The sequence below is a fragment of the Aplysia californica genome, unplaced genomic scaffold (genome assembly GCF_000002075.1).
Source record: "Aplysia californica isolate F4 #8 unplaced genomic scaffold, AplCal3.0 scaffold00228, whole genome shotgun sequence".
In the NCBI taxonomy this organism is placed as follows: Eukaryota; Metazoa; Mollusca; class Gastropoda; order Aplysiida; family Aplysiidae; genus Aplysia; species Aplysia californica.
The window spans coordinates 126,290-138,495 of NW_004797498.1; the positions used below are offsets into that span (position 1 = coordinate 126,290).

The 12,206-nt window shown below is 38.0% G+C and overlaps 2 protein-coding genes across 2 annotated transcripts in view; both read right to left on the bottom strand.

Annotated features, from left to right (window-relative positions):
• Positions 1–2,722: 2,722 nt before the first annotated feature.
• LOC106011964 lies at positions 2,723–9,726 on the bottom strand. Its single transcript, XM_013083372.2, has 4 exons — positions 9,412–9,726; positions 7,270–7,313; positions 6,471–6,573; positions 2,723–5,429 (listed from the first exon to the last, which is right to left on the bottom strand). The coding sequence occupies exons 1-4, from the start codon at positions 9,535–9,537 to the stop codon at positions 3,543–3,545; spliced, it is 2,160 nt and encodes a 719-aa protein (XP_012938826.2). The 5' UTR covers positions 9,538–9,726; the 3' UTR covers positions 2,723–3,542.
• A 293-nt stretch (positions 9,727–10,019) lies between these two features.
• The window catches only part of LOC101855953, a 48,181-nt gene continuing 45,994 nt past the window's right edge, over positions 10,020–12,206 (bottom strand). The window contains exons 21-22 of the mRNA XM_005099862.3: positions 11,709–11,936; positions 10,020–10,275 (exon numbers count right to left, since the gene is read on the bottom strand). Coding sequence (XP_005099919.2) covers positions 10,020–10,275; positions 11,709–11,936 — 484 coding nt within the window. The remainder of the gene's footprint in view (positions 10,276–11,708; positions 11,937–12,206) is intronic.

Genomic DNA, 12,206 nt, shown 5'->3' on the forward strand with positions numbered 1-12,206 from the left:
CACACGATAAAGGTCCTACAATGTGGAAAAAAGTGTATGGAGTTAAAGCCCCTATCAACACTATTAAATAGGTTACCTTAGAGGCAGGATCTCCGAATTGAATGTCCGTCTCTTATAGGACCAAGCCAAATGGGTTTAGAGCCTTGAAAACTCCACAAAACAACCCGAGTTCAAGAACGCCTAGTTTAGGATTCAAACCAGGGCCACCCTCTCCTGGTCCAGCATGGTACCAACTGAAGTAGCAGAGTGCTTTAAGTTACCATGAAAAGACATGACAATCATAAGGAACGGTGAGGAACAATTTTTTTAAAAGAACCTTCAAGCAGAGCTTTCTCAACAAATGTCTGTCCTTCACATGAAATGTTTCCCAAAGAAATTACAGAGACCAGTATAAACAGACTATAATCAAATACCAGTATATTCAGAAGTTCTCTAGAGTTTTAACATAATACTTACTTCCTTTACAAGCATACTTAAAAACAAGGTAATAGAATGAATTACATACATAACCAAGATTTAAATACAGTCAAATTTATAATGTATACAGTCAAACCTTTTGTAACAACAGCCACCTGTATAAGACATTACATGTACTTAACGTAAGAATTACATGTATATTTTTTAACTGCTTGCTCTTTCCAAGTGTGCCCTAGAGTTTATCTATCTATTGATGACTGTGCAATGCATTTTAACCCTATCGTACGCCCTGGGGTCATTTTGTACCCCCGGGGTTGTATTTTTCACATTTTAGAATACTTCTAGTACTGAGTACGAAGATCTCTTTGAAACTTTCAGTATTTCTCAAAAAAATCATCTTGACAGACTGCTATGCAAAGTGTAGGGATTGGATTAACGAGTAAATTTCCTCTTTGAAAAGTGGGGTGGCACAGAGTTCCCCAAGTCGTATGGATACAATAGTAAAACACGACGTACGGATAGGGTTAAAATGTTTTGGGTTGCAGACATTTTCATCATAATCAAATCTCAGGATCTTATCCCTGCTATTTTTATTAGAGAAGTCCGGAAAGCCAAGACCAATACATTATAAAACAAAGACTATTATACACGATATAAGTAAATAACTGCACATTTCAAACTATCATACCATAATAATTATAGTTCAAAATGAACCAGATGATCAACAGTGGTGGCCCAGGACATCTTTACATGACACTACTTACACATGAATCCAACACAAAAAAGGTCAAACCTGTTTACTTTGGTATTTCCACAAGTAAACAAAAATCACAAGTTACAATAATCTGTCCCCGTAGGATTATGCGATTGTGCGGCCGGGGCGCGGCCATGTTTTTTCGCGTAATTCTGCAACATTTGCATAATTTTGGATTCCCCGCGTTTTTTCACGGTTTTTTTTCACAAAACAATTAATTAACTCCTCGCCATGTGACTAAAGGGAAATAATCACCGTGATAAGTCTCATTTAAGTGAAAAGTTGGGTATTTCCCTTGTTAGAAGATCTTGGTTCATGGGTTGGGATTTTGTTCCTTGAGCATAAATGTTCAATTTTTCAATCCATCAAAAGTTGTTGTTCTCATGTCTGCTGATGTTTCATGTTTGACAGGTGTCCCTGGTTTTAGTAATGTGCCAGCATCAGAGGTCCAGATGTCCTTTTTTTTTTACATTTTTCTTTCCCCTATAGATCTACTGCTGAAAGTTACAGAGATATTTTTTGGTTGTTTTTTTTTTTACTGATGTGTATTGTTTTCTTTCCAAATACACAACAAATTACTGATACTGATATGTTCTGTTTTAAATTTTTCTGTACATAAAACATGAAAATCATGAAAATTCGTGTTGAAAAAATGGAAAACATGTCGCGAATGGTGTTACGGTAACTTGCATAATTTTTGCATAATTTGGCTTTTTGGGTGCATAATTTGGCCATTTAAATTTGCATAATTCTACGGGGACAGAATAATCAATAATTTAAAAAAGATTGTGATAGCTTTTGTGTTTGTATAAAAACAACCCAGCAGACGCAAGCATGCCAATCACAGTTTAAAGGCCAGCACAGCCTTGTGTGGTTTCACAGGCCAGTTTTTCCCAAGACCATACCCTCATTTGACCAATTGGCACAGGAAAGATCAGAACATAATACACGGTAAGCACAGACCAAGAAAATACAGTAGAACACGGCTACAGCAGGACTTTTGGTTCCAGAAGAAAAATCCCGCTGTAGGCGAGTTCCTGCTATAAGAATGTAAAGGGGAAATTACAGAATTTAAAAAAAAATAGACAGGATTACATCCCTTCCATATCAATAAAATTTGTGTTTTAGATTAGTCTTCCTTTTCTTGTCAACTTTGTTGATTACCTCGGCCTTTCATTTGAATGAAAAGCATTTCCTTTTCTCTTTGTTGGAAGTCATCTTTTCCTCGGTTTGTTGCTTGTGCTGTCTATCCTACAGGTAGGCCAACTGTAGAACTGGCGAAGTGTATGCGTGCGTATGCTTGAGCATCAACAATCGCAATTCAATTAATCTGGAATCACACACTACACGCTCTCCTCTTCTTTTATTTTTTGGCCTAGCCTAGATTACAGATCTACATCACGTTTGGAGTGGTTCGCGCAATGCGTCTCTCCGCACCATTTCTTTTTGGGCCTACCGCCTGCCCGACCTCACTCATCCCTGGACTAGCCAATCACAACACCGACTGCTTGTTTGGAGCCTGCCTCCAGCCCCCCCCCCCCCCACCCCCAAGCTAGAGCTTGCTCGATCTCTCCCGCTGTATCCGAGTTCGGGACTTTCCTTGCCCTGCTATATCCAAGCATAAGTAATTGAGTTTACATAGGAAGAAAAACAGGGATTCTGGTAAGGTCCCGCCGTAGGGATGGTGTTACTATAGTCATGTTCTACTGTAAAAGGAATGCCAGAAAGAGGTGGCTGACCTTCTTGTTGGTGGAACAGAAGACTTATAATAATATACAAATATACCCCCTGGCCGGCTCAAAGCAATACAGCCAGGGCATGCATTGTTCTTACATTGCAAAACAAGACCCATGAAAGCTAAAACATCTTCAATAACTCAAGACAAAACTACACTGATTCATTCCTATGTTTAAGTCTACGAAAACAAAATACATTTCGTCCAATCTATCATATAAACAGGAATTTTAACAACTTCACCGAAAATCAACACAATGTGATGCTTTTGTTAAGGGCCAGATCGTGATAAATGGAAGAAGAAAAGCTGTGAATCACATAGTTTTTTTCTTGTTGTTTTGTTTGTTTTTTATAACAGAATTTAAGTACTATTGATATGAAAAGATGATTGAAAACCAGAGCTCTCAAACACTCATTATTGACAGTAAAGAATAGAGGAAGAAGAAAAGAAGGCAGAGAGGATACCCCAAATCAATTATTACATTATCTTGAGCACAAATATTCAAATGGGTCATTCCACTTCTGAAGGGGTTGGAACCTACTGCTGCTGTACTGAGTTTCTTTTTGTTTTCCACTCCAGCCTATAAGAACCACAAGGGCATTCATTCATGATTATCCGCATCAATTCAATAAGAGCTTACAAAGGTCTTTTGACTTTCAAACTGTTTCGAAAACTGTCAGCAAACATACTGAGTTCAGGTGGACGTTGAGTAGGCCCGTTTGCTGCCTCTTGTATCTTGCGTTTGAGAGTCCTGGAAACTGGAAAATGAACTTTCTCATTTGTCGAATCCAAAATTTCAATATCTGACAAGGAATGTTGTGGGATTAAGTTGTGCTCTTTTGTATGAAAGGGACTATTTCGGTTGTTTATCTGTTCAGCCACATTTATGGTAGAATGCTGTTGAGCTAGAGGATTGTTGCCATTGTTTTCAAAATGACTAAACTGAGGAGTTTGTCTAGTTGTTCTGCCTGATGTCAATTCATAATGAGATTTTGTTTTCTCTAAACTTGAGGCTGATGAAGCACGTGGTTTGTTGAGAGCATCTCTAAATGTCTGAAGACTGGGATCACTGGTGTGACCTCTAAATGTTTCATCTTTGTCCCGGAAGTCAGCAGACGACAGTCTCGCAAACTGTTCAGATTTTGACAGAAGTAAATTTTCTTCAATAGGGCCCAGCGGTTTTCTGTAGATTTCATTACAGTATTCCTTATTCAAGGTGTCGTCCATGTCTATTCTCCTACCATCATTCCATAAAAAGCTATGGTGCGCAATGCCCTCACTGCTCCGAAATTCTTGAGTGCCCCAGGAACCGGGTGATGCATGAGCAAGTATTTCATCTTCTAGATCATGAGCTTCAATTTCCCTACAGTCTCTTTGCAACAGTTTGAACTCTGGTTGATAGTTGCTGCGCTCATAGTTGAAACTTTTCTGCTCATCATTATAACCTTGTAAAAATTCAGGAAAAGTAGTGGCAGCCATCGGGATCAAAGAATTTCCTTTACACCTACTTGATATGACAGGATTTAGCCTTACTTGAGCTAAATCTAAGTCATTTTCTTGTTTCATTTCCCAGTGGCTCTTGAATTTATTTTCAAATTGACGAAAATTATTCATTTGACTCGATCCATGTTCTGCACATAGTGTTGGAGACTGAGGATGGAGGTAAGAGTCACTATGAAAGTCATGAGCTCTCTTTCTGCTAGCATAGCCGTACAAAGACAACATGTGATCCAGTCTTTTGTCTTCATACGACTGACCACTGAGCAATGGCCTTGACTGGTTATAGCTTTCTTGCTCCGAACAACGCAAGTGAGTTGTGGGATCTGACCTATAAGTCATCCACTCTGAGCACTCATGTCTTTGTTTAGCTACATTTTCAAACGCAATCCATCTACCTGCTGTATCAATATCAGAAGTGTGTACAACATCAGACCGCTTTGAAGAAAAAACGTTATTCTTTTGCTCGAAAGGAACTAAACTTCTTCCATCAGGCTCCAGGGCATGCAGCACAGACGATAAATTTTCAAAAGATGTTTCATGTACGTCGCAAGGAACATCATGTTGTAAAGGGTCAAACGTTTTGTGGGTACAATCTGTCAGAGCAGCACCACACTCCCAGGGTTTCAAAGGTTTACATATTGACTGCCTTAATGTTTTTTCTACTAGGGAAGCTGGCTCTTTAGATGAAGCAGCACCTTGATTATCATGCATACTTGCAGACTCAAAAATATTCACCTCTTTCATAGAGGCAGTACTCTGATTGATGTGGGTACCCCTGTGGTCAAAAGCAGTCATCTTTTTGAACGAGACAGCTGCAGCATACCCAGAAGTATTCATGTGGGTACCTTTGAAATCCCTTGGATCCAAAGTTGGACTAGGGGGAGAGCACAGAGGAGACTTTGTCCTGTTGTTAGCAGAGTCAAATGACTTTTCGCTAGTGACACTGGTATCAGCTGAAGTTTGAGAACTGTTTTCCGAGCATTGTTGCAAATGTTTCCACTTAGATTTTTGGAGACAAAAAATCTGAAATAAAAAATATGTCAGAAGATTCAGTACCCAAATTATGATTATGTGTAAACATGATCTTTATGCTTTTGTATTTCGTTTATGTCACTGAAAAGGTATCAGGGATGCAATGTTTAGCATCTGATGGCCTATTTTCTCCTGTATATCTGAAAAAAACATTAAAGGTCAATGTCAACCCAATATTTTTTGACAAAAGTCTTGTATTATTATACATTCAGAGTCCCAAATGTAGCTGTATGTATTTAAAAGAAGAAGAGTAAAGTATTTCTTATCAAAACAAAAATATTCAACAAAAAACACATTTCACCAAGATGAAGATGTGAATTAAAATATCAACCAAGTCAACAAAAAGATCAGTCACAGAAAAGAGGAAATAAGGTTGAATTTTTCTTCACAGTGTTTCACTCTAAGCTTCATCCTAGTTCAATATATGAGCTTTGATATTGCAATATTAAAAAAGTCTTGAGTGTAACTCTCAGCTTGGATGGACAGATAGAATCTTGTATCCTTAGGACAGATCAACACTTAGCCCTATTATTTTCCTACTCAACGGCAAATGGGTGTCTGGAAATACAGTCAAACCTGTCCAAGACAACCCCCATTGTTGAGGAGAAAACTGGTCATTTTAGTCAAGTGGGTCCCTGGGACAGTGTCCTTATGATATTTTTTTAAAGCAGTGGGAAGTGGTCATTATTACAGGTCTTGGACAAATGGTCGTTAGAGCAGGTTTGACTGTAGGTGAAAGCTCAAGGACAGTTGTATTCATCTACTGAGGGCTGCAATGCTGTGTGAGGGTGCCCTGCAGAACAGGGCTGGCAAAGCAAAGAACAGTTCACATAAGGCAGTTAAATAACAGTGAAGTCAAATGCATCTTTCATCAGATGAGATAAAAGACTATACCAAGCACTTTAACTTTGCTTTAATACTTTGCCTCCACAGGACGCCAATCGGCGACAGTAAGAATGCCACCAATACTGCAAGCATTACTAGAGAGGGACAAACCTAATTACACACTTGATAATGAAACGATTCACTTACTTTAAACACATTTGGAGGTATGTGTGGAAAGTTCTTCTCAAGATCAGATGAAGACATTTTGATAAGTTCTTCAACTGTATGCTTCCACAATAAAAGCTGGGCCCTGAGGTAAATATGAATAGTCAGTAACACCAATTAAGCAGTTTGATGTAGGCCTATAAATGAATGACTACAGACATAAAGACATGTTATGTTGTTGAAATCTCAATAAGTCTAACTATATTAAGTATACAATTTGAAAAACACATTCCTTTTAGTAGGCCTATTTGTTTAAGTAAAGAGAAACAATTCATCAAAACAATGATGGTCATTTCGATCAAGGTAAAAAGACAGAAAAAAACAAAGGGTAAGATCAAAAGCAGGACCTACCAGTAGTGACCTTCAACCACCTGCAGGCATTCCTTTTCCAGAGCAAGTGCACAAAAGAAAATCAAGAGACAATTCGCTTGGAACATTTGTTGCTAATAGACAGCTATAGAACTAGGAGAGTGTTGGAAAGACAAAAAACAAGAAACTGTCTTGTGTTCTAAAATCTATCAAAGTCTAGAAACTTCTGTATTTCACTTTAAAGAGGCTTCACAATATGATCATGGTATTTTTTTCATACTTCATCAGCAATTGTCCCCCCCCCCCCCCCCCCCCCCTTGTCAGAGCCTGCGTTATAACCAAATTCTACAATCATAAAATAAGGTAACTATTCCAAATTATGAACTAATGCTACAAGCTATCATTGCTAAGTTAAGGATGAATATTTGCTCTGTCGCCAAATAAATTTAACCCAAAAAAAATAATTACTTACAAAAGGGAATTGATGGACGGAAACTGCAGGAGAAAAGCTTCACCCTGTATGATAGAGATGAGAAGGAATTGGAAACTAATTTTACAACAGTTTGACAAAATATCAGAGATTTGTTGCGACAAATTCTTTAAAAGTATATGTTGATTTTTAAAAAAAAATTAGATCTACATGGTCAAATGTTTATGAGAAGCAGTGGGCAATGATAGTAGAGCTCACCTTGAGCATACATACCATGTCTTTTGTTAGTTAGTTCCTTTGTTTCTTTTAGGGGGGGTTGTTTGCTTTTTTGTTTGTTTGTTTGTTTTTGTTCTTTTGCTTTTTATGGGGATGGTGGGGTGGATGGGCTGATTCTTTTCTTCTGTTCTTTTTTTTTGGGGGGGGGGGGGGGTGGGGGGGTAGAGATAGTATAATTTGAATTAGTTATACCCTGTACTAAAAACAAATGTGTCATTTTGAAACCAAAACACTTGATCTAGTGATTACAGTAAAGCAGAAGAAAGTGAAGTGAAGAATATGATAAATTTATCAAAATATCACATAACTCTGTATATGGTCGCTTTTAAGAACAAGCGGGCTAACTCAGATATAAGGGTTTCCACAAATCTTGACCTACACCAATAGGAGAAGTTTGGTTTCATTGGTGTGTATATTTGTTTGGTTATAGAGAACAACTCTCATTGTCTTTTAAAGAAACTGAACAAGGGTCAACAAACTTTACCTTCAATTTTTTCAAAACAGCATTTTTTGGGGATAACTGCCATGTGCTTAAAAAAAAAGACCATATTAATATTATATACATATTGGATGTAGATGTTCATGGTTTTACTCCATATAAGGAATGCTGGTGGTGCACAAGTATAAACAGAAAGGTACTGAGCCGGAATTCCCTGAGTCAAAGGAACAGAGGAAGCAAAAGAGCTACCTGGCCCAAAAAGTTGAACGTAAATACTAGAAACTGGCAAAGCTGAACACTACCAAAGAAAGATGCACAGAACTCTCTTTGGGGAGGAATTGCTGATAGTATGCTACATATGGGGTTTAAGTGCCGTGCATGAAACTGTTTTCGAAAGTTTTTGATCCTCAGGCTATATTCTTGTGATTGCTAGCTGCATTAACAATATGAACACAAAAACAACAAAAAGTCACAAATTCTCATGTATTTCTGTACTTCCTAAGTCAACTTTTCAGGCATTTATTCTCCTACAGCATCAATACAGACCATGAGCTGTAAACAGTCAAAGCTTATTGTACCGCTCCCCGTTGTACCGCAAGCAACGCTTACCGCCACGTTTTGATAATGTACGAAAAGAATCCCACATAAGCATAGTATTAAAATTTGCACCTTTACACCGCCATCATCCACCAACTGTAAATTTACCCCGTTGTATCGCCAGCAAAACAGGCCACTAAAAGTACACATTAAACACGAGGTTACACACGGGGCACAGTACATCAACTCGGTGGTTGCTTGACAATTTTTCACACACATGTCTCTACAAGCTAGGCTTAGGTCTAGATCAAAAGCTTTTCGCCGATTTGCTCCCTCCCCACCCATCCCACATTCCCATCCTTGTGTTGCACATTTCAGGCAATATGGATAGACCTACAGTGATGTAGTGTGTCACAAACGAACACAATACAATGTGTAATGTAGAAGAGTACTTATAAAATAAAACATAACTTTGTAATTCAGCATCCTCATTTGCTCACCGCGTGCACCCAACTAAATTTGATGTGTTGATTATGAAAAAGCAATAATTATTTCTAGGCCTTGGTCAATATTTCAACCAAATAAAAGTTGGAATTAAATTTTTAAGTCGCCCCACCGCCCCCTCCCCCCTGGTTAAATATCCGACATTGCCAAATATCAACCAATAGCTTGCAGTCTGGTGAATGCCCGTTGGGGCTTTTATTTAGTGAAGACTCAGGCTCAAGTCTAAATGACAGATCAAAGGGAGATAACACATTAATTCATCTAGTGATTGGTAAACAAGTTCCCTTGACAATGGCAGTCGGTGCTACATCATGTATTTAACAGAGGACAACCCTTGTTGTACCGCCAGCCCCGTTGTGTCGTCAACTTTATGGTCGTCCCGAGGTAGGTGGTAAAACAAGGCATTTATCTGCACCTTTCTTGCTTACTTTCGTCATGTCAGAAGTCAGCCAGGCCCGCTCGTCACAATGGTGAGCGGACTTACAGATTTGTACCAGTGTCTGAACATGCTTGGCAACACTTTCTGCACTTGCAGCCAGTAATATCTGAAACATAAAATTTCATTCTCTAAAAAATGACACTAAAAATATAACACTAATTTGCTTGCTTTCACTACATATATCTCATCCTTTTTGGGAATACTATAAAATAAGACCCACCACACTTTTTTGTCAAGGTAATCTCACCTGAGCAGCTGAAAACTGTTCCTTCTGACCAATACAAATTACAATTTCTCTGTAAAGAAAAGAATGATGATTATCCTTTTTCTGGGGAGTGAAATGTTTTCTTCCTTATATAATCTAGGCTAACCTTTCCCTTCCTGGCAGATTAACTGACATAATATAATTCTCCTTTACCTGTAAACATTTAATTATAGAGAGTAGAAAATAGGAACATACCTAAAGAAAGGAAGGTAGTATCTAACCAAATGCCAATCATGTGCAGACAAAATATCAGTAAGGCAGGCGTTAATTATCTTTTCTAATGACACCAAAACTATCATATTTTTAATATTTAACAGTAGATTGAAAAATGATTACATAGTTCGTTTAATAGGATCCCAGAAGGTCTTACACAGAGATTGAATTATTTTTATTCTTTTAACACAGGCACTTTTTAAGTGAAAAGTCTCAAGCCCTGTCAAAGTTTTGGTTGGTAATTCAATATTAAGATTTACAAGGAACAATCTTACCTTGTAGGAGCATTTGAAGTTTTTTGATGCTCCACTAAGATTCGACAGTGATCCTCTCAACTTATACAAGTTCGTGTTCCTCTGTTTGTCCAGCATATATCTAGGGAAATTTTGAAATTCTTATGACTAACATGATGACTAAACAAGCAAAATAGCAAGAGTGGTTAGTAGGCACTCGAGTGTTGCTAATTCTTTCTACCTCTTTTCAGAGTTACTGTAGTCCAAATCTATTTCTCTTCAAAATGAAGACATTGTCAGAGTCAACTACACCTACAGAGTCAGGAACCAAGGCTCACCAAGGGACCAGAATGTAAAGGTAAAAAGGCCAGTAGCCAAACACAATGCCATAGCAAAAGGAAGGCAATAAATACACAGTAACAATACAATTAAGGGTTTAGGAATCGATTACCAAATAATGTTACAAAGGGTTTAAGCAATGGTAACATAGTAACTTTACAGAGGGTTAGGCAATCCTGTCGTGTCCGTTGTTATCTCTCTTCAGTTGATCATAGACAAATGTTTAAACCATACCAAAAGAAAATTGTAAAACATAAAACTAAACGAAGGGAAACGTTCACATTACTACGAAATTTTAACAACATAGCAATGAACTGGCACAATGGAACTCCCCCCCCCAACCCACACTGAAAGCCCAGTAGGAAAGAGATGTCATCTTTTTAAATAAATATGTAGACAGTGTCCAACCTGTGCAGGGAAACAGAACTCTAATTAAGCTGAGGATGGAAGTAAATGAAAATATACAAAATAAGACAATGTACATTAAATTTGCAGTAATACTTTCTTCATTGGATGGAAAGCAGCTAAATTCTCAACTTTATTCACTTTGCAGCATTTTACCAAACAACAGTTCTCAGACAACTCAATGCCTGTCACGCCTTAACTTTATTGAGCTAATGAAAGACTCAATTACATTCCTACCAAGTAGCCACTATATTGTAATCAAACAAAAGTAGAAGTAATCTTTTTGAAGGATTTAACTCAATTTATAAATAATGTGTGTATTGTCTAATGCTTCAACCTGTAACCATTATGATGAAAGTAACTCTGCCTTATGGTCAAGCACATATTAAAAACAGCAAAACTTTGATAATCTTAACCAATACCATAAAAAACTACCTCGTTCCAAACCGATGCCACCTGTGATAAAACTCAAAGAAGATACTCGCAACTCTGCCGAAAAGCTACCACTGTACCATAAATTACTTCTTGTTGATACTTTTCTGCCATTATTTCTGAGGGGACACAGAAGAGTGGTAACCAGCAAAACAGCAAGCAACCAGAATGACATTTTAACTAGAATAAAGCGACTGCTTAATGTAAGACTCCACCATACGCAGTTTCAAAATGTGACGTAGGCCTATGGAGGAGTTTAACACTGAAGAGTCGATGTGCTATTCGAGCACCTGATTCAAATTTTGCATAGTGTATTATTAGAAATAATTCAGGTCTTATCTAGAAAGTTTTTGAATAGCAACTTCTCATTTAAAATGAACTCTAAGTACTTATAGTCACCTGTTTGGGCTTCCAATGCAATGAGCAATGACATAACAGTGCGAGAACTGGAGTCCAAGGGCAACCAGTCTTCTCACAAAAGCATCCAAGTCCCAGTCCTCACTAACTTCATGCAGTGGCAGTAATACAATGCTGTGAAAAGGGCTCACAATGAGATCTGCGTGGTAGAAGTCATCCATATTTTTACTGAGCATTGTGTAGTCACGCTCGATCACCGTTATATTGTGCCTGAAACAAAGTAAATACATGTATAAACAGTCAAACCTGCCTTAACGGAAACCTGTGTAAAACGGAAACCAGTCTTAACGGAATCTCCCCGCTCTCCTCTTGGTAAATTCCTCTTTAATTGCCTGTATAAAACGGAAACTTGTCCAACGCAGAAACAGAAAGAAAAATCAGCTCCCTCTCGATGGTTTTAACCTGTCTAAGACAGAAAATGCTTAGAAAAAGTTTGGTTCCGCTGGCTCTAAGGGAAGTTAGGGGTGCAATATGGGGGTA